This window comes from Patella vulgata, chromosome 4, assembly GCF_932274485.2.
Source record: "Patella vulgata chromosome 4, xgPatVulg1.2, whole genome shotgun sequence".
NCBI lineage: Eukaryota > Metazoa > Mollusca > Gastropoda > Patellidae > Patella > Patella vulgata.
In genome coordinates this window covers 1,838,454-1,862,876 of record NC_065882.2, presented here as the reverse complement: position 1 = coordinate 1,862,876, position 24,423 = coordinate 1,838,454, and the positions used below count along the sequence as shown (strand labels likewise).

The 24,423-nt window shown below is 37.2% G+C and overlaps 1 protein-coding gene across 1 annotated transcript in view; it reads right to left on the bottom strand.

Moving 5' to 3' along the window:
* LOC126817353 (orexin receptor type 2) overlaps positions 1–24,423 on the bottom strand; it is an 81,347-nt gene that overhangs the window by 6,793 nt on the left and 50,131 nt on the right. Inside the window, exon 3 of the mRNA XM_050544240.2 lies at positions 245–380. Coding sequence (XP_050400197.1) covers positions 245–380 — 136 coding nt within the window. The remainder of the gene's footprint in view (positions 1–244; positions 381–24,423) is intronic.

Below are 24,423 nucleotides of genomic sequence, written 5' to 3'. Positions count from 1 at the left end.
TAGTCCATATTTTGTGACCAATGTTATTAAAATACAGATCTATATATCGTATCGTTTTTTTATACTTTCAATGGTCAGCACTACATGTAGATCTGGCCGGGTGTAGTGAAAGGTCGTGTCAGGGGTCATACGAACGACTTTTGACCCTATGACGTCAAACATGTGATTAACCAATCAGCGTTGATGTTTCTAGTAATGAATGACTTACCTGAGTTTGCACAGGTAAATAACATGAATGACTTACCTGAAGAGAAATAGGGTATGAACAGGTAAATAACAGACAGCGAATAGTACTACAATGGCAATCAGCATCTTGGCTACTTTACGTCGTGATATCAACTGCGTCTCGGCATGATTGAAATGTTTTTTACATTTTGAAACTGAAAAAAAAATAGACAATTAAAAGCCTCATATGACATTATATCATTTTGTTAGATTCATATATAACTTTTTGTCTGACAAATGTTCAAGCTGCAGGTTGGTGTCGGATTTAAATTCGTGTTTTTGCTAGTAAAAGAAGAAGAAGAAGAAGGAGTGTTTTTACATTTTGAAACTGAAAAAAAGACAATTCAAAGTTTCACATGAGATTATCATTTTATTTCATTCATAAAACCTATAATTTTGTATTATTATAAATAATCTGATCAAAACAATATCCTATTTCGTTTCGTTTTTTATAGTTCAAAACTTCATTTTACTTGCCTTTACTACATTAGAATCTGAAAGAGTTGTTACATTGCCAACGCTGATTGATTAATCAATGTCTGACGTCATAGGGTCAAAAGCCGCTCGTACAACCCCTGACCCGACCTTTCAGTACAACTGGTCAGATCTTCATGTAGTGTAGGCCATCGAAAATATAACAAGAATAAACGAAACGAAATATATAGATCTGTATTTGAATCAGATTGTTTTATATATACTTTTTTTTCTGACACGTGCTCGGAGTTAAATTCGAGTAACACGTTTTAATTTATTTTTTTTTGCTGATATAACAAGGCAAAGAGGAAGCAATGTTTATTAAAATGCCACGCGGTGTACATTTACAAATTATATTTCAGTTAACATAGTTAAAGATACATTATGGGAGATAAGATAAAGAGATGGCAGTTCTCGCTATAATAGTTAAAAACTAGATAGTGTAAAGGTAATTTGCTGAAAATTTCAGTCAAATTGATCCACTTTGAGCCGAGAAAGAAGCGGGTGAAATTTTTGCATAGTCTCGGTCATCATTACTAAAATCATTAATATAAACAGCATAGTCTCGATTATCCACTTTTATTGATTTAATTATCAATAGCCGTTAGCGGCATATAGGAATCTAATCCAGCCAACATCGAAGGCTAGCCTTGACATCGAGAGTTTAATATGGTCTGGATAAGTTAATTAATGTCTAATTGATAATTTAGATAACATTTCAGGCCTAAAGAAAGACTTGTAATAAGCAGATTTTGCTCTTGCATAATGCATGTTTAATAAAAAATAACACGTATTGAACACTGGATATATGTTTTATAAACCTATAACTGTAAATCTCTTTGGGGTATATTCTATATATGCCCATAATAACTTGCAGTCTGAAAGTCGGGGGGCGGCTTTGGATATATATAGGCGAATTAGGGGTATTCTTCGGAAAGTTTTTCTTTAAACCTGTAACGGCTTTTTCTTCCAAGGGTTTTTTTTCCATAAGAAAACATGATATAAGGTTTTTCTTACTGGAGTTCTGGGATATTCTCATTTTACGTACATGTAAACCTAGACGGTTTATAAGCAAGATAAAGTATTCGACTTTGAGAGAGAGAGAGAGAGAGAGAGAGAGAGAGAGAGTTTAACGTCCACTCGAAACAAAATAAACTAGGTCATTTCGGGACTAACAAATGGTTTTTAATTTTATTTCAATAATTCGCTTGCGCGTAGGTGTCTTTAGCAGTGAGAGGAAACCGGAGGACCCGGGGAAAACCCATGAGGTTGGACAGGCGACCTTCGGGGAAGAAAGATTTCGGGTTATTTTCTTCAGTCTTTCTTTCCCCAGCATAACCTCAGTCTCGTGCTTTATCCTACACAGACAATTCAACAAACATTTACAAGAAAGAGAGAGAGATCCAATCCGTTCTAAATCATAGTTCATTTGACATACAGTTCTACAAAATATATAATAGACAATTATGACACATTGACAACTATAAAATATTGCTTCTAAGTTGAAATGTAAAACAATAGTTATAATTCTTATACTGACACATGTTCAAGCTGAAGTTCAGTATCAGAATTCAATTATACTTTTGTCAAGTTTCCATATAGCTCCGACTGAAGAGATACACGATTTTACGTACTATAATATCGTTTGCTGGTAGAAATTCAGATAATTGAACTATGAAATTAGTTTAATGTTTACATGTTTATTGTGAATAGATGAAATGAAATGGGGTTTTAAAGTCTTGCTGTTCTGCTCCGACTGGGCTAATGAAGACGGGCATACGCCATACAGCGTGCTATGAAGGAAATTTTGCCTGGAGAGCGGCACTATAGCCTACTCTTATACCGAATTCAAACTGAAAAGGGATCTTTTACGTGCACGGCAATGTATACACGGGACCTCGCTTTTTCGTCCCATCCGAACGACTAGACAGCTGTCCATGTCAGGCCCCCGTCCTGCACCACTAATAATACATGCTCAAAGGAGAAACCAAGTAGGAAATTATGCATAGATATTCGTGGGGGGGGGGGGATGGTCGAATGGTATCATACAGCCTGTCATTGAGTCAACTGGCGGGGTTTCGATTCCCTGGTTGTACGTGACAAGGAGTAGGCTCGCCTGTCCAACCTCGTGGGTTTTCTCCGGGTCCTCCGGTTTCCTCCCACTGCTAAAGACCCCTACGCGCAAGCGAATGAATAAAATAAAATTGAACCAATTGTTAGTCCCGAAATGACCTAGTTTGTGTCGAGTGGACGTTAAACCCCATTTCTCTCTCTCTAGATATTCGATTGCAATACCTGATTCCACCCAGACAGACCACTGCAAGCGTATGCTCTAATTCTTTCGTAATATATATATATCATTATTTTAAATATCATAACACGTAGCATTTGGTTATAAACAGATTATACAAAACATTGATCCCTGTATCTCTACGGGTAGCCGTATGTAATTGAGATATTACCAACTCTCGCACCTGTTCTTGATAACTGAACAGTAGATATTACATATTGCTGTGTATGTACAGTATGTAACAGTTATACATAACACGGTAATTGATTGATTGGCTTCTTCAGTTAAGACATTTCAGCTTCTCTTCACAATTCCAACGATTTTTATGAATTAACCAGGCCCATGATCACTTCATATCGCTGACTTAGCAAAAAAAAATACCTTTTATTAATGAACATATTTGCCACAAACAGATCAGAGTTGCCATTTGATATGCATAATGTTTAGTAGTCAATTAACCGTTTTATTATTCAGGTAGTAAGTAGGTGTTAAACTGTGACTATTGAATGATATACACCACTATTCACCAGGTTTGTGTATTCAATAGTGATGGGTGTTATAATTAGTCAGCTTTTACACAAGTAGTAACATCTCGCTAATTTAAGACTACTGTATAATTTCTAACCACTTTCTATACACTTGTACGATTTAATGACATTAAATTAAAGATACATTATGGCTTTAATAGTTAAAAACTAGATATTGTAAAGGGAATTTGCTGAAAATTTCTGTCAAATTGCTCCACTCTGAACCGAGAATTTAGCGATTGAATTTTGGGCCTAGCCTCGATCATCATTACTAAAATCGGTACAATAAAAAAAACATAGTCTCGATTATCCATTTTTTGATTTAATCAGAAGCAGCAGACCGGGTTCTAATCCAGTAAATATCGAAGGCTAGCGATGCCATCGAGAGTTGATTATGGTCTTGTTTTGTTAATAAATGTCTTATTATAAGTTTATATAACATTTAAGGCCTAAAGAAAGACCTGCAATTGGATGATTTACCTCTTGCATAATATAATGTTTAACGTAAATTTCAATGCCAACGATTTTACAGCTTAAAACACATTTAAAGATTTCAGTTGTAAGATTCTTGTTTAAAAACAACAATATCAGTAGAGTTTTTAACGTGACCAGGTGATTCATTCACCTTTTTTTTCCATTCATCAGTTTTAATGGTGCAAGACGGATGACCTGGCAAAGGACAGCATCTTGTCGTGGGAGTTACGGTGGCTAAGTGGGTAAGAAGCTGGCTCCCTAGCCTGGAGGTCCATCCCTGCTTTGGCCGAGAAAATTCATCGGAATATTCCGGCATGGTTTTCATATTGTCAGTGGTGCAGGACGGAGGGCTTGACAAGGACAGCTGTCTAGTCGTTCGGATGGGACGAAAAACCGAGGCCCCCGTGTATACATTGACATGCACGTAAAAGATCCCTTGGCAGTTGGAATTCGATATAAGAGTAGGTCATAGTGCCGGTGTCCGGGCAAAATTTCCCTCATAGCACAGTGTATAGCGTATGCTCGTCTTCAATAACCCAGTCGGAGCAGAACAGTAGGACGTTAAACCTCATTTCATTTCACTTTTGCATCTTGTCACGGAACAGAACCACTGACAATCCAATGAAAGGTGGGCGGAAACGTGACTGCTCGGCACATTTTAGCTATAGCACATCGTTTTCCTTCGACTGGTTGATGATACTTGAAAGTAGGACGTTCAACCCCATTTCAGTTTCTTCAATCTCAGACAATAATCCATAGATGGAATAAAATAAAAACGACGGGAAATGGAAATTTCGGCTATAACAGAATTATTGCAATAAAAGGCAAGGGATTAGAAAACTGTGTTGAATTGTTCGTTTTCCTGACATTGAATGCCAATAATAATGCTACATGGCTTTATTTGGCATGAAATAGACGAGGAACGCACTAAGTGACAGCAGAGAGGTACTTCAGACTTGACTGAGTTAAAAGGTAAAATTCGATTTCTACATTCGATTGGCCAAATCAAAGTTAATCAATGTCTTGAATAGTTAATTACTGTCTTGTTTTCTATTGAACGCACCGGTCAGTTATAACCTAATATTACTCAACAATCATACGAATTAAATACGAACGACTTATATTTAATTCGATCAGGTTGGCCGTGTTCATCCCTTTATATAACCTTCGCTCCTCATTAAAGCTGATATCATGTTTAAAAGAGAGAGAGAGATAGAGAGGGGGAGAGGGGGCGACAAACTAGGTCATTTCGGGACTAACACGTGGTTCAATTTTATTTCTATTATTCGATTGCGCGAAGGGATCATGTCGCATTTCGAGACAAACATAATTCTGATTCAATTTTACTTTAATATTTCGCATATGAGTAGGAGTCTTTAGAAGTGGGAGAAAACCGACGGTCCTAGACATCGTCCACCTCGACATAAACCATGTCATTTCAAGACTAACATATGGTTTAATTATATTTTAATAATTCGCTTGCACGTAGGGGGTCTTTAGCAGTGGGAGGAAATCGGAGGACCCGGAGAAAACCCACGAGGTTGTCACGTACAAGAGTTGGGTCGAACCGATGCTGTTTGACTCCATGGTAGGTCTTATGATATAAAACCGACACGTCGACACCCAAGTCCTTTGCATGTGGAGGAAACCTGGGACCTAGAAAAAAAACCCACGAGTTTGAAAAAAGGGGACCACGATACGTATCACGTACAAGCTGGTAATCCATACCTCGGCACGTGACTCAATGATAGACAGGGGAGTTGGATGGACGAATGGTTAGCACATGCGCGCTGTATCATACGGTATGTCATTTAGTCAACCGGCGGGGTTTCGATTGACAAGGAGTAGGGTCGCCTGTCCAAACTTGTGGGTTTTCTCCGGGTACTCCGGTTTCCTCCCACTGCTTAAGACTCCTACGCGCAAGCGAATTATTAAAATAAAATTGAACCATATGTTAGTCCCGAAATGAACTAGAGTTTGTGTCGAGAGGACGTTAACCCCCCCCCCCCGTCTCTCTCCCTCTCTTTCTCCATATAGTCTAATAAAGAGCACTTGTTAGACCATATGACCTATAGACCATTAGGCCATTCAACCCCTATATTTTAAGATAATCACAGAAGATATACTCGCTCATTGGCGTCATCGATATACGCCATGTTCTAGCCTGTCATTGAAATTCTGATCTCGAATCATCGATATCATAAAAGGAATACAAGTGTAGGAAATAAATTGAAGATATGATATGCCAATAGAATATTAAACGGCTCTTCTAACGAGGAAATTGTCATTAATGATAGATCTGTAGAAAGGGTTAAATGAATTGAAAACCATGCTTAGCTGTGAACCGTTAAACGAGTGCTGACTTCAAAGAGATAATTTAACTAATAGATAACAGATATTGCCCAGTGTGTGTGTTAGCAAAGCAAATACTGAGAAAAAAACCCTTTTTTTACGTAGATGATAGATGGTAGTCTTTTATAGCTAATGGAAATCTGTTCATATTTGAACTGTGTAATTTTAATTTTGACGAAATGGGTATTAATTTTAACTATTTTCTTTAGTTGCCCAAAGCAAATAATTTCGTGAAACATTTTGTAATGGTTTCTTTCAAATTCTTAATTCTAGCACCGTAAGCGACCTAATCCCCGCTCTCGTTCGAATTTTCTTCTCTCCTCTTGTGGACAGGCCGATAGTGGATTAAGCTAGACCAAAAGGGTCTTAATATTGACTGTTTTTATTTATTTACCTGTCGCAAATAGTTCGAGAAAACATTTCTAATGCTTTCTTTTAAATTCTTAATGTGAACACCATTATGTGGTCTGATCGGCACTTGGATTCTTTTCTCTCTTCTCTTCACTATTCTGGACAGTTCGTTTGTGACCATAACTTAACGAAGTTCAGTGGAAATCTCGAATTTGTTCCTGACAGGTTCATTCTTGTTTTAATAGTTTTCCACAAAAAGACGTGGTTTGGTATACGGGCCAAAATACAAAAAAAAAAAAAAAAATATGGGAGACGTTTTTAAATGTTAATAATTAATAAAGTCAAAATATCGAATCTTTGGCTAGAAAAACTCTACATTTCCGATAGAAAACAATTAGACTACAGAACCGTGTTATCCACGCAATGATTAGTCTACCACCGTTTTATTTTTAAAAAATTTAAATCCTTGATAACGATGTATGTAGGTTTTATATTATTTAAACTTTCCTTATGTTCATTTTTATTATTATCTACTAATATAGCAAGAACGACTATCTCTGTATCTATTCTTACCAAATCTTATATAATACATCTTTTAATTAAGACATTATTATCAAATTAATACTACTGCACGTTTACATATTGTAAGACAGCTTGATAAGAAAAGTTTATTATCGGACATTTATATGATAGTCTGTTATTATAAGGCATTCTGATTAAAATACAGATCTATATTTCGTTTCGTTTTTTTAAACTTTCGATGGTTTCTACTACATGAAAATCTGGCCAGTGGTAGTAGGAGCTCTCGTCAGGGGCCATACGAGCGACTTTTGACCCTATATCGCCAGACATTGATTAAATAAACAGCGTTGATGTTTCTATTTGGATACCAACAGTTCCGTGCATCGCACTCCAAGAACTCGCCGTAACAGACCGTTTCGTTGACTAATTCCTCACATCAAGCAGAACGCCTGTTATATAACAACTCTTCTAGATCCTAGTGTAGTAAAAACAAGTAAAACGAAACGAAATAGGATCTGTGTTTTAATTAGATTGATCACAAGACAAAGCATATTTTGTTTTAGAAAATAATAATATTGTGTTGAATTAAGGAATTACGTTATTTCAACTTCTCTAAGTTTCTCCGTTTTTTGTAATGGCATATTAGAATTTTAGTCCTGCATAATACATGTAGTGTCTGTAAAATGTAGTTTATGCTTTGTTGATCTACATTTTATTTATTTAAAATTGTGAATAATCATTATTAGTGTTTATTTTTATTGAATTTGATATAGCGTTCATTATTATATCGTTGAACAATACTGAGAGAGAGAGAGAGAGAGAGAGAGAGAGAGAGAGAGAGATGGGGTTTAACGTCCACTCGACACAAACTAGGTCATTTCGGGACTATGAACAATACTGGGGGCAGTCTCACAAGGGTAAGTTTATTGGAATAGTGTTTATGTCTTTATGTTTATATTTATTGAATTTGAAATAGCGTTCATTATTATATCGTTACATGAACAATATATATATAAATACGCACACACAAACACTCGGGATATAATTCAAACCGGGAATATAATCCAAGCCGGGATATTATCCAAGCCGTTTATATCTATATTTATCCGATGCCGTGTATTGATTTTAGAACAATTTATAACATAATGTTGTTTATTGATTTTAGAACAATTTATAACATAAAGTTGTTTATTGATTTTAGAACAATTTATAACACACTGCTATGTATTTAGTTTATAATCTCTTATTGCATAATGCCGTGTATTGATTTTATACATGTAATCTCTTTATAACATAATGCCGTGTATTGATTTCAGAAGGATTTATAACATTAATATGAGAACTTGTTATAGCGGCCACCCTTCTATAAAGACCACCCATTGATGACATAATGTTGCTTACTCATTTCAGAACCTTTATGAAGAAATCCGGATTACATACGATTTGTGTAAATTTACACACAAATTACAATTTCATTCGACCGTTCTCATATTAACCAACATGTCTACGTATGACGGAAGGGCGCGCGGACTACTGACAAATATTTCGACACAACCCCCCCCCACCCCCGCCCGACTAAAAACTGCAGACGCACCAAGCAACTCAGAGATGACGATAGATGGTTTATAGTTATAATAATACCATCAATAAGTCTATGCCTTACACGGTTTTCGTATGGCGGAAGGACGCGCGGACTACTGACAAAAATATCGACATCAGCCCTCTAGACTAAAAACTTCAGGGATGAAGATAACAGGCTTATAGTTCTAATAATATCATCAATAAGTCTACGTTACCACGGGTACCATTTCATCCATAATTCCCGACATTATGACTGTTTCAAGTCTTCTCGAGTTATAATTACTACATACATATTATCCTTACGGTGATTATCAAACAGGAAATTTAATTTCCATCTGAAGACTTCTGGTAATTATCAAAGTATGGTATCTTTTAATTAATCAGAAAAATTTTGCTTTGCAGGAAAGTAGATTTTTTATTTATAAAAGAGATGTTTACCTCGTGGTCCCTGCGTCATAGAGCGTTCGTGTCTCTTTGTTTTCTTCTCTTCTTCCTTTTAAAAAGGAAAACGGAGTTTCTGATTGTGATTTGCATATTTGGAAAAATATTATATTTTTCACTGCTTAAACATACTCAGATTGATTATTGTACATTTACTTTTAAAAAAAATGAAATGAAATGGGGTTAAGCGTCCTACTGTTCTGTTGACGGGCATACGCCATACAGTGTGCTATGAGGTAAATGTTGCCAGGACAGCGGAGCTACGGCCTACTCTTATAAGGAATTGGAACTACCAAGGGATCTTTTACGTGCACGCCAATGCTTACACCAGACCTTGGTTTTTCGGTCCATCCGATGTCAGGCACTCCGTCCTGCACCAGGGGAAACCACGCTGGAAAATATGGATAAACTTTTTTAGCCAACACCGAAAGAAATAAAGAAAAGAAAATCAAACTATCCAGTTTATATATTATTCCAGCTAACACCTAATCAGATTAAGGGTGGGGGGGAGGCGACACATACAAGACAAATTCTATGGACAGAACACAATATACTAACACAACAAAAATAGGATCAACTGAATGGATTCGGGGTCTAGCCGTATACATCCACTGCGCTGTACAGTACCAGGCCTGTAGTGATACAGACTTCACTCAAAAATGAACTAACAATAAGGGAATATTTTTCAAAGATCTTTTAATACTAATACTAGTGTGGGTTTCGGTTGGCTATGTAGACTAAGACTAGTAATTATTTCCCCTTATTTCATGAATGTAGTGCGAGTTATAAATAGACATTTTTTCTCTTAAATTCCCCCCCCCACCCTATTGCTGCATTTTTTGGTTGACTTATTGGTGTAGATTTGGAGAAAAGTGGCCAGATTTGCGTAATAATGATGATATTACAGCGGAGGGATAGATGGTGTGAAGTGTCTTTCTTCAGAGCAATCAGTGCGTCGGAAGTGCGATTTTGATCCCAGTCAACATCAAATCCCCGTAGCAAAAAATCTAAACAGTCAACCTCCTACAAAATTATGATGAGGAGATTACCAAATTCGGTCCCCTACGGAATGTTGAGCAAAAAGCTATAGCCTGTGATGTTACAGCCATTTGACATTGACGTCAATGGGCAAATGATTGCTAGCCTGAGACCATGTGCTAAATGAAGGTGTCGTTGGCTTTAAACCACATCCGGTTTATATCTTGTACAGTGGATTCCGAATGTTGACAAATTTTAAATTGGTCTTATCTTTATAAATACTGACATTCCATTCGAAGTTCGATCAACTCTCATAATATCGTGAGTTGGTTGGATGGCCGAATGGTTAGCACATGGACGCTGTATCATACGGTCTGTCATTGAGTCAGCTGACGTGGTTTTGATTCCCCGGTTTTACGTGACAAGGAGTAGGGTCACCTGTCCAATCTCCGGTTTCCTCCAACTGCTAGAGACCCCTACGCGCAAGCGAATTATTGAAAAATATTGAAGCATATGTTAGTCCCGAAATGACCGAGTTTGTATTGAGTTGACGTTAAACCACATTTCTCATTGTTTACAACTAGATAACGTAAATATAATAGTTAAAAACTAGATAATGTAAAAGGAATATGCTGAAAATATCATTCAGATTGCTCAACTCTGAAACGAGATATTAGCTTTTGATTTTTAGGCTAGCCTCGATCATCATTTCTAAAGTCGGTGCGATAAAAAACAAAGTCTCGATTATCTATTTTACGTTTAATCATCCTTTACAAAATATATGCCAATCCGTTAAATATCGCAGTCTAGCGATGGCATCGAGAATGGATCATGTTCTGGATAAGTTAATAAATGTCTAATCAATAATTTAAATAGCATTTCAGGCCTAAAAGAGACCTGCAATAGACAGATTTAGCTCTTGCATAATGTATGTTTAACCAGTCAGTAATAAACATTTTATTTTATTTTATTCAAGTGCCATTTTAGCTTGCAAGAGATCCTCGCATCATGCAATTAGCGTAAAGAGGCTTTAATTTTTGTTTTAACAAGCCAGAAATAAAGATTTTATTGCAAATAACAGATAACACACTGAAGTATCGTCAAGTGTTCATATTTATTAAAGCAATTGAAGATGAATAAACTTTTAATTATTTGAAATATGTTTTTTTTAATTGCAGGTTTTTACAGAATGTTTTTATTTATAGTCTCTCATGTGAGTATGGCACTTTCAGAATGATTTTATTATAGTCTGTATGTATATGAGTGGCGCACGTGCTCGCTAATCAAGATGCCTGCTTAGCGAAATAATCGAATTATAAAGCCCTAGTGTTTTCAGTGGGTATTTAATTTTAAGCACATTTCTGACTATTATTGTAATTAAAATACACTGATGATACTCTCTCTCTCTCATCTGGAGATATACAGGAGACGCTAGACACAATTCTATTGAATACAGTTCTGATCGACGTATCGATTAGGATTCTCTAATCGACATTGAAGCAAATGGCCAATGTTGTCGTGTATTTTTGGCTGGAATTTGATAATTTATTTAACCCTACTGCGGATTTAAGGGATCTCCACACCCATATCCTTAATATTTGTGGGGAACTGGCTCATAATTGTCTAGCAAGAATTTTATACATTGTCAAATACTTAACGTTGGGTATAATGCTACAAATAAAACGGAAGTGACGCAGTAGCGACGTTCACCATTTGATAAGAAACTAAAAGTATTACATTATCGGAAACATCAAACCCATATTAAACAGGCAATTGCCCGTTTCCAGCCCAAAACATTTCCGTATCGCTCCATGATGCCACAGGAAATTATCCGGTTTTTAGTATTTACGAGATGAGATGAAATAAAACTTGGTTTTAACGTCCTATTTTACTGCATCTTCCGGGTTTCACTTACTTATCGTCGAATTCCAACTGCCAGGGGATCTTTTACGGACACGCGGAAGTGTACAGAGGACCTGGGGTTTTCGTCCCATACTACCTTTACATTTACATGTTAATAATGATTTATTTGCTGATGATACTACTGTCTATATCTCATCGTCTGATGTTACTTCATTAATTACCACACTGAAAAATGAAACTTATATTATTCAAAATTGGTGTTCCACAAATGACATGGTAATTAATGAAACTAAAACAATGAGTATTACACCTTCTTCAAGGCGTAAATTACTTTCAACAAAATTTCAAATTCACATAAATAATTCACCTTTAGAAAATGTCTCTACATTTAAACTTTTAGGCATCATTTTTGATGAAAAATTCACTTGGTCTCCTCATGTTGATCATTTATCTAAATTTCTTCGACAGAAAAATTTTCAATTACGCAAATTAAAACAGTTGCTTCCTACTGAAGTACTTAAATTGTTCTATTTTGCTCATATTCAATCTCATATAAATTAATGCTCCACTATTTGGGACTCTTGTTCAATTACATCTATATCTAAACTTGAGAGACTTCAAAAATTATCCTTTAAATCAATTTACAATAGACCGATCTCTGATCATTCCTTCTCATCTAATTATCAATTTTTATCTTCATCCTTAAATCTTCAAACTATTTATCAAAGACTTTTAATTAACAAATATATTTTTGTTTATAAAATTATCCATAAACTTTGTCCATCATATTTATATAATATTTTTCATTATAACACCACTCCATGTTCATCTCTCAATAATAGACTTTCTATCTGTAGACCTAATAATGAAATATTTAAATGTAGTTTACAATATAGAGGCACAGTGCTTTGGAATTCTCTCCCATATTCACTTAAAAATATTAAAAATCTTCATTTATTTAAGAAAAATATCACTAGGCATGTTATTTCTTCTTCTTAACCTGTAGCCTATATTTAATATATCAACTACTTACATTATCTATCATATAACTTTTAGTTTTGAAGTTAAACTATTTAGCTTATCAATATATATTTGAATGTTTTGTGTGTGAGTATTTGTTAAGTGTCTTGTTCTGTTACTGTCTTTTTCATTTCTTTGTTATAAAGGGCAAAATTGTAAACAGGCTCTAAGCCTAATTTTTCACCTTTGAAAATAAAGATATTATTATTATTATTATTATTATAACGATTAGACTCTTTCCCTTATTAATGCCAAAAACAAGTGGAATTGTGTCGGCAACAGGGGCTAAGTGAAAGGGACGCAATGACGAGCTTTGCGTCATGGTTTTGAGTTTTTGCGCCCCCTCTGTGTTTTTGCGCATCCTTGAGTTTTTGTGCCCCCTCGCAAATGACAAAAAATCACGTGGTTCCAATGCGGTTTTCAACATTATAATCATAATTATAATGCTCAACCAGTATCAAACATATACCATGGGTCAGATATACTACAAATACCGTGGGTCAGATATACTACAAATACCGTGGATCAGATATACTACAAATCGACTCTAGCATGTTCCACACAGTCCAATATACCGTGGGTCAGAAATACTACAAATCGACTCTAGCATGTTTCACACAGTCCAATATACCGTGGGTCAGAAATACTACAAATCGACTCTAGCATGTTCCACACAGCCCAATATTGTTTTTGTTTTTGGTGGGGGGGGGGGCTGGACAGAGTCTTGTTGCTCATGCAAAATCCTTGGTTACGACACCCCTGTTCGGCAAGCACCGTATTCGATCCCTGGACCTTCCGGTATGTGAATCAACATTTACACATTCAGCAACCCGTGGGTCCCCTATATAATAGAACTCCAGCAATTATTGGATCTACTGGCGGGGTTTCGATTCCCCGGTTGTACGTGACAAGGAGTAGGGTCGCCTGTCCAACCTCGTGGGTTTTCTTCGGGTCCTCCGGTTTCCTCCCAATGCTAAAGATCCTACGCGCAAGCGAATTATTGAAATAAAATTAAACCATATTTTAGTCCCGAAATGACCTAGTTTGTGTCAAGTGGATGTTAAACCTCATTTCTCTCCCTCTCTCTACTTCTTGGATCCGCGCTGATAGAGTCCGGATAAAGTGAGAGGGCCCCACGATAAACCAAATGGCATCGGAAGAATTTACTTTATAAACTTCATCGATATCCCCATCAGTACATTTAATGCCTCTATGATAATAACCATTCGCCCTGAAGTTACCGACTACCCCCGTGGCTTTAAGTCTTGATAATCACGAAGGCTTAGCAAACATGTGGGCTTTCAGATAATTATTCAGATTGGGGAACTACTTGGGGTTAATGGATGTTATGAATTTATGACAAATTAACTGTCCGATTGATTCACGATTATACATTATGATGCGGGGCTTTATTAGCTCGCAATGCTAATAAGTTGGTTAGCTGTCAAATGTGTCACAGTATAGCATGGGTGATTGAGTTATCCAAAAATGGACATTCATCTGGAATATATAATCCCTTGTTTGTTATTGACTAAGAAGTTTTGGTATAAATGGTTAACATACGATTATTGTGACTTTTGCGACGTTTTCGTAGATTATAGAGGCAGATATTGGGTTTAAAGTCCACACAACACAACCTATGTCCATTCAGGACTAACACAAAAAAACCGTTGAAATTTAGAAAGGAAAATATAGTGGGCCAAATCTGAGGAGTTTTCAGAATGTCTAGGGGGATCTTGGGTGGGGTACATGATTCATAAAAAGAAGTCTGGGTTGGGTTAAGTTGGGGTTACATCCCTACCCCTGTTCAGCAACATAAAAATCCAGCGGCTGCCAGGCAGGATACGCCCACATTTTTCAAGAGATGGATAGAGAACAAGCTACCCAAAAAGCGATTTTTTTATATACAATCAAGGGCCATAATTCAGGAAGTTATGATCAAATATCGACAGCAACCAAGATCTTTGGGTTTTAAACAAGCATTTCAAGTTTCATCAAAATTGGATCAAAATTGAGAGCTCTAGAGGGTTCACAACCTTGATATACCATATTTTTTACACTGTTTGCGTTCGAGGGGCGGTCATTTGGTCCGGCAGTTTTGGTCCGATTTTCACGAAATTCGAACTCAACCGCCATGTTAAAAGGTGTAACGGTGATATATTCAAACGTTTTTGTTTTAAATCGGAATAAAATTGTGACCTCTGGAGGGACCTGAAGCTAAAAACACGATTTTTTGTACAATCAGGGGCCATAATTCAGGAAGTTACAATCATATATGCGCGAATATCGACAGTATCCAAGATCTATGGGTTATAAACTTACATTTCAAGTTTCATCAAACTTTGTGACCTCTAGCGGGTCCATAACATTGATATACCATATTTTTACGCTATTTAAGTAGGAAGGGCGGCCATTTTGTCTGTCAGTTTCGGTCTGATTTTTACGAAATTCGAACACAACCATCCTTAGCGTGTAATGGTGATATATTCAAACGTTTTTGTTTTTAAATCGGATAAAAAATTATGACCTCTACAATCATGGGCCATAATTCAGGAAGTTACGGTCCGATATGCGCGAATATCGACCGGAACCGCGATCTTTAGATTATAAACTTACATTTCAAGTTTCAACAAAATCGGATAAAAATTGTGACCTCTATAGGGTCCACAAGCTAATACGTTATTTTACGTACAATCAGGGGCCATAATCCATGAGGTTACGTTCCGATACATGCCAATATCGAAAGGAACCGAAATCTAAAATCATGACTCATGTTGGCATTGCACAATGGTTTCTTTGGGTTGTATTCCTGATTGTTTTCAAATTTGAGTGAAGTCTGTGTCACTACAGACCCGGGAATGTACAGCGCAGTGGACGCTTACGACTAGTCCCCAGATCCATGTGGGCGTATACAAATTGTAAATCAACACTATTTTTATGAGAAAAGTGCTACGGTTGTGTGCTTTATCTTTTATCATTAGATGGTGGGATGGGAAAGCGCGAGAAAATGATATGTGATATCACAATTAATGCTTTGCATCAATGAAATTGAATCACAATATGATCCTATTAATTCATAATAAAAACTGACATCAAACGGGATGTTGGATTTCTCTCTTTAAGAAGCTCGGTGTGTATATATGCCTACGTAATATGGAGACGCTGATGGCATTGTCAGCTGTCAAATCTCCTTAACGGTAACCTTGCCAATTCCTTCCTGCAAAAATGCCTGGACCCGCCCCTATTAGGATGAGGTTTTTTTTTTTATTTTTTAGGCGAAACGACGCATCGATTTACCTTTTCCTTTAGAAATATTCTCAGATGTGCTAGAAAACGGACCTTCGATTTTATCAGTCTACAAATTTAATCAAGGGCGGGGGAGAGACTCCTTCATTTTTGTGCCACTTCGGCCCTCGCCATGCCCCTAACCGTTCCATAAACATGAATTAATGTTTCATTTTTCAGGTCAGACATCTTCCCGATCTTATTCGCCTAATGTCTAATTTGTTATTTAGTTCCAGTGGGCTGTGGTGCCATGAAAGGTGTCCTGCACGAATCAAGGATTGTACATGACGTTTTCGTTCTCTGATGCCACCTGTTTACACAACGAACAAATTATTATTTCTTTACATAAACCTCTCGAGACGGCGGGGTTTTATCAGCCACTAGCGACATTGCCCTATGACCGCTATGACAGATAGGCCGTGGGCCGAAACCTGTAAGGCCTCTATAAAATGGCAAAGGGTGCAAGTTTTTGGTGACTACATAAACTATATATCAAATTAATCTGCAGAATGTGCTTGTTTCAAAACTGCAATGTTTTCCCACAAATGTTTGTTCGTTATGAAATGCCAATACTTTGAAAACAAGGTATAGAATCCTGTATTGTGGACAATTGTTTGGTCTGTTCACGTACATATCAGATGTATATATGCAACTATTGGATACATATCCTGAAATTTAACAGATATGAGATGGCATGATTGTTTAATTATATCCTGAGAAACCACTGTAATCAAAATACATTAATTTATGACCATATGAGGGAGGTCATTTTGGTATTTGTACTGATGAAACTGGTAAATCTGTCCTCAAATCCGGCACATTACATGTAGTATAAGTATGTTTGGAGAGATTAACGGCAGTATGTACAGAACGTTCATACAAGCAGTCATTTTCATTTTAAGATATGTTTTGATTAGAAAACATGAACAGGTTCAGAGTTCGGAAAGAGGTGGGGGGGGGGGGTTGGATGGCTGGGTGGTTAGCGCGTGCGCGTTCTATCATAAGGTGTATCATTGAGTCTATCATTGGTTTCCTGTCCCCGGTTGTACGTGACAAAGAGTAGGTTCGCTTGTCCAACCCCGTAGGTGTTTTGGGGGGTTCTTCCGTTTTCCTCCCACAAGCGAATTATTAAAATAAAATTGGATCATATATATACTATTCAAAAAAAGTAGGGGATATTTGATTTTTAAGTGTTATTAAAGTCACCTAATGAAACTGACGAAGAAACAAATGACAAAATGAAATGAAGTTCACATTCATCGATTTATTCCAAATGATCGTTAGACTAAGTAAGGCACAGACTGACCATTATAAGGGTAAAATGATACCCGGGGTCAAACAGCAAAGTTACCACAGCATCACAACCAAGTCAGTAACGGGTAAATCCTCCTCTGTTTGCCAAACAAGCATTGATCCGACGTGGCATACTCCTAATGAGACGTCTAAGGTCATTTTGGTCCAGATTGTCCCATTCCTGTTGCAACGCAGCAGCAAGTTCTTGGACATTGGCAGGACGTTGTTGACGTTGACGTAACCTCTGTCCAAGCATGTCCCAGACATGCTCGATGGGGGAGAGGTCGGGACTCAGTGCTGGCCAAGGTAATGTGGTGATGTTCTGTTGTTGGAGGTAACCTGTAACGATCCTGGCCCTGTGACATCTTGCGTTGTCATCCTGGAAGATGAAACGGCGGCCATGACGTCGTGCGAACGGCACAACATGGACTGCCAAGATGTTGTCCCGGTAGTACTGGCCTGTAACACGCCCTGCAACAACATGTAAAGCCGTTCTTCCAGCAACAGTGATGCCTCCCCACACCATAACAGAACCACCCCCAAATCGATCATGTCTGATGACGTTAACGTCTTGGAAGCGCTCGTTTCGACGACGCCACACCCTCCTACGTCTGTCCAAAAAATCAACAGTGAACCTTGACTCATCTGAAAACATCACATTGCCCCAGCGTCGATTATCCCAGTGTTGACGATCCCTACACCAACGACGTCTTGCCTGAATGTGATGATCTCTCAAACAAGGGATCACGCGAGGACGTCGGACGCGAAGGTGACCCCTATGCAGTCGATTCCGAATCGTCTGGCCACTCACTCTCACACCAGTGTCTGTTTGAAGACGAGCGCTGATCTGATTTGCTGTGATGACACGATTTCTCAAGGCCAAGGTACGGATAAATCGATCCTGGGCTTGAGTTGTCGCCCTTGGTCGACCTGAGCGTGGTCTGTCCTGTACAGATTGTGTATCACGGTATCTGGACCATAGCCTGCTTATGACAGACTGAGAAACATTCATCGTCCGCGCCAGAACCGCCTGTGTTGTGCCGATCTGTAGCATGCCAAGGGCACGTAACCTTTCATTTTGGGTAAGCCGACGCATATCAAAATTTGTTTTCAGGTTACTAAAACAATTAAACTGATGTTTCCACCCTGGAATTCAATGCCACAATGACTGTAACATTCAAAGTCAGAGTCGTGCAAATCTTGGGTTGGACCCCCATGATGATCCCAAGCATCACCTGCATTCCATGCGGTAGCTATTGGTGCGTTTGGGCGTCACATGTAACTGGAAATGTTTCTTCTGTTAGGTTCTATAGTGACTTTTTTCGTAGTCATTTGCATATTTTAGTATTATGCCCCCAAAATCAAATATCCCCTACTTTTTTTGAATAGTATAATAGTCCCGAAATGACTTAGTTTGTGTCGAGTGGTCGTTAAACTCTCTCTCTCCCGAGTTCACAAAGCATCCGTGGACATAAAAGTTTACTCAATATTATTCGCCTTATTTTAACTAAATTATAGCCTTTTATAAACTTTTGTTGTTTTAATGCAGCAAATACATCAATAGGAAACTCTGTGTGTTTCGGGATTAAAGATATTTCTCATAAACAGTGATTGAAAGTTGAGTTTGAGAATGCTTTGTGGACTCGTGCCTTGTTCTGGGGCCTGTTTTACGAAATTTTAACTGAGATAAAATCCAAATTTTAGTAATTTGATTGGATAATATTAGATTGATTTTATGGCTTAGCCAATCAGAATTGAAGTATCTACTAAAATTTGGATTTTTATCTTTAGTTAAGATTTCGAGAAACAGGGCCCAAATCCAATTGTGCTAATAAAGACATATATAGGCCTACACCATGCGGTGTGCTAAGGGATTAAAGTTACACGTTCATATTTTCTAAGAAAGTCAAAACATAATTATTTTTATGTCTTTTGCTCAATAGGTTGGTAACTCACTATTATACGATCTTTCTCACACTTAAAAATCTTAACACCGGAAATAGAAAACACAATTACCTCCGAATTACCTCCCTTGTTTTCTATTCCCCGCCATAGAATAGCTATCTTTAAACGTTTGAATTTGAAGTTGAAAATGATATTTTTGCCAATTTCTCAACTAGCAATAGTGAATTATAGGATTAATAGGATTATTCTTTAACAAAGTAGGACTGTTTATAGATACCATCTATTTTAAGGCTTTATTTTAATACATCTTAAAAATATAACTTAAAAATAGGAAATTGTACTTTTAATGTTGCTCAGAAAACAGCGTTTCCGCCTACTCGTCATCGAATACGACCTATCAAGGATTCTTTTACGTGCACACCAACATGTACACAGCAACTTAGATTTTCGTCAATTTTGAAGGGCTAGACTCTTTCCTTGTCATCATCTCCGCCCTGGTCATGAATCATTGATAAGGGGAAACCACTGCCAAATCTCGAGGAACTTTGTCAGCCAACACCGGGATAGAATTGGGGACCTGCTTACTGAGCCCGTGCCTTGCCCACCCAGCCACCGTGACTCCCGCATGGAAAATCGACGGAATTCTTTAAACATCGTATAATATATTGAGAGTTGATCGACGTCATACATTATTAGAAAGGCGCCATATCGGCGATAAATCCAGAAAGATGTACTGAGTTTTAACACATCATATAGCGTTCTTACTAGAACAAAAAAACACAATACATTTGCCCTAAAAAAACGTTTAATACAAATTTTAGAAGCATTTTGTAAGTAGAATATGTGTCTTTATAACTAGAAAAGATTTTGGATGTCGACAAATCTATGGGGAAAATATTGATTTCACCAAAATATAATGCGTCGTTACTCAACGAAAAACATATCGGAATTATCACAAAATATGACAAAACTTAATGGAATCGTCAAAGAAATAATTTCATCTTAAAAAAAACGTTTAATACAAGTTTTAGAAGCATCTTTTAATAAGTAGGTGGGTTAAGGGGTCGTTTGGTTCGTCTCAAGAGAGATGTCGGATGATTGTATGGAAATACGATGTAATTGGATTAAACCTCTGGGACGTGTGCTTGAGGAATATACACAATAACGGTGTGGACATGATGATAATGTGTATGGAGATGACAATACAACGTAATTAAGAAATTGTTTGTGGTATTTATATATTCAACAATAACGACTCTAGTCGTCAAGATCCTTGGGTGGCCTCTCCCGAGGGCAGAGGTGATTGACTTGGTGTGCGATGTAATTAAGAATAGTTTCCTTTCGTCCGTTACGCAAACTTACGAATAAGCAGCGGAAATGAAATGAAATGAAATGGGGTTTAAAGTCCTGCTGTTTTGCTCAGAACTAGGCTAATAAAGACGGGCATACGCCATACAGACGGGCATACGCCATGAGGGAAATTCTGCCCGGACAGCGGCACTACGGCCTACTCTTATATCGAATTCCAACTTTCAAGGGATCTTTTATGTGCACGCCAATGTGTAAACGGAACCTCGGTTTTTCGTCCCTTCCGCACGACTAGACAGCTGTCCTTGTTAGGCCCTCCATCCTGCAACCATAGCAGTGGAAATGAAATGAAATAAAATGAGGTTTAACGTCCTATTGTTCTACTCCTATTTAGCTAATGAAGACGGGCACACGCCATACAGTGTACTATGAGGGGAATTTTGCCCGGGCAGCGGCACTATTTCCGACACTTATATCGAATTCCAAACTTTAGATTTGTCTGTTGTAAAGAGGTCATCCATTCACGCAAATTTAAGTTTAAGCGGTTTTATAGAGACCATTCTTTCACGCAAATTTAAGGTTAAGCGGTCTTTATAAAGGGATCAAACATTCACGCAAATTTAAGAATAAGCGGTCTTTATAAAGAAGTTATATATTTACGCAAATTTAAGATTAAGCAATTTTAAAGCAGCCATTCGTTCACGCTAATTTAAGAATAAGCGGTCTTTAGAAAAATGTTATCCATTCACGCCAACGTAAGATTAAGCTGTAAAGGGACCGTCCACCAAGCAAATTTTACATTAAGTCGATCTTAAAGGGACCTTCTATTCATATACGTTTACTTCGTGATCCCACCAACTCCAGTCATGAATATCCACTACAAATGTAAATTCAAACACCTTTCTTCAATTCCACACCAAACAGTAAATTCGAATGTTCTTCATTTAGACCAAAATGTCAATTCGAAACCGAGACATTCTAGTCCCGAGGCCCGCCCCTATCCCTTGACTACCAGAGCCCATAGAGTAGACGGGTGTGCTAATAGTCGATTCTTTTAGTACGGTGTTTAAAACTTGCGGAGAGGTATCAAAATAAATAATAAAAACAGATCCCCTTGAGCCCCATATACATACCCATTAAATTAGCCAAAATATCCGAAGGAATCAGATGTTGACAAACTTTTGAAAAGTGATATGACAGAGAAGTACAAGCAAAGGCGTATGTATATAGAAGTAAGATATGCTCTAGATACAGCCTTATTAATACCGGGGGGGGGGGGGCTGAATGGTTAGCACGTGCTAAGGTAAGGGTCAGCATCATAAAGTCTGTCATTGAGTCAACTTGCGTGGTTTCGATTCCCCGGTTGTACATGACAAGGAGTAGGGTCGCCTGTCCAACCTCATTGGTTTTCTCCGGGTCCCCCGGTTTCTCCTCCCACTCCTAAAGACCCCTACGCGCAAGCGAATTATGGAAATAAAATTGAACCATATGTTAGTCCCGAAATGACCTAGTTTGTGTAGAGTTGACGTTAAACCCCATTTCTTTCTTATCATTACCTAAACAAAGTGACATTTTCCGTTTATTAAAGGACTATAAAAAAAGTTGCCAGCATCTGTTTAGGGGGCCAATTTGAAGGCCTACCTGAGCAATCAAATGTAAAGATAAGTGATTTGAATCCAGTCCGAGATAGCTTAACTTTGCCAAAATAATGATATTATATATGTAATCATATTCGAATTGTTAGTGGTTTCTTTTTTGTTCGAAAACACCACAAATTCGGATTCCACGCCGTCGAAAACAGTATTCGACATATTACATCACTTTGTTGGGTCGAAAAGGAAAAATACATAATTGAGGCTCTTTTTTGGCCGCCATATTGGAATTCCGACATACTGGATTGTCGCGGATCATTTTCAATGCCATATTCAGGCTCGCAGTCCACGAAAACCTACATTTGAGCTCGTGAAAGTCACTCTCATAACAAACTTGTTAGTGGTGAAATGACAGAAAAGCTGATATATTGGCTAATTTGGGCGTTCCTCCATTTTTAAGGGGGGGGGGGGTACATGGAGTTCAGTGGGGTCGTTTTTTTTTGTATTACATATTTTAAGCACCGTACCGCTTTGCTCCCAGAATAATTGTTCAATAACACACCCCGCTACTTAGAGAACTAAGCGATTTCTGGTAATTATTATCTGAATAATTGAACATGTTATACGAGTTTTATCAAATCAACTGACAATATAATCAGTATTTAGAATGCCGAACTGTGGGAGTTAATGTGAATGAACTAATAATAAAATGATTATTTAGATTGCTGAACTACGGGAGTTTATGCGGATCAGCTAATAATACAAACATTACTTAGATTGCTAAACTACGAAGTTCAATGTTACGACTTTACGACAAACTGCCATTATTGCAGGGTAATAAACTCTCCGATAAAATCCCTTTCGTACATGTTGATCCGCTACTTGATTAGCGCTTAATGTTTATAGGTTTGATGGCCATCAAATATGCCAAGAATATTCAGTTATGGTTTCAATAGCATTTAGTAATTGAACTAGAATATACAGGTCACAATTCTATGGAATACGGTTACTGTTTATTGTTATTACTAGGCGACGTTTCCAGTCTGTAGTCTTTATAAAATGAAACGAGACAATATATCCATGTAGCAAAACAATATTATAACCAGCTAACTATTTAATAATTTAACGTTAAAATGGGTAACCGAAGCGTGATTCTCTTGTCAAAACTTCAAACAAAGAAAAGTAATTTTACTTAGACATTCAATGTATTTTGAACTACATGTATAATAGTGATATAGCATAGATATTTTTGTTGTTTAAAATAATTGTTTTAAATTTAGCATGACAGTAGCAAATCACCTCTCATCGTCATCATTATCTTCCAACTTGACCACAGTTCAGTATGTCATATTATTTTAAATATATGGTACACAATTTTTTAAACACTACTCACGAGATATTAGCTTAACCTATTAGGATGTTTAAATGGTCTTGTGACTATCTCTTATTCAAAGGATTAATCTTTTAAAATTTATCTATAATCTCCTTGACATATTTAATTTAGTTCCAAGTAAGGTTTGCTTTATATACGACAGAAGACACACGGTCAGCATTCTTACTGTGCCAGTCTTTAATAAACGTTTGAACCTTCATCAGCGTATCTAATTTATTTGGAACTCGATATTATTTTTAGATCCCCCAGAAAATACTGTGAGAACGTTAAAGATGCCCGAACTAATAGTACATGTATACTGAGCTACACCACAAAGTCCTAACTACTAACAAGTATTTAGCAAATGGATATACATTCTCAATAGCAAGAACGACCAATCCTTTTATCTAAATCGTACATAATATATCTTTAACATGAATATTACAAATCAATATGTAGTTATTTCACACTGTATTGCTATATATCAATTAAAATAGATACATATGTTTTAAACATATGAATGAGTAAACAAATGTATCTGGGAGCAGGTGCGTGTTCAACAAATGGACG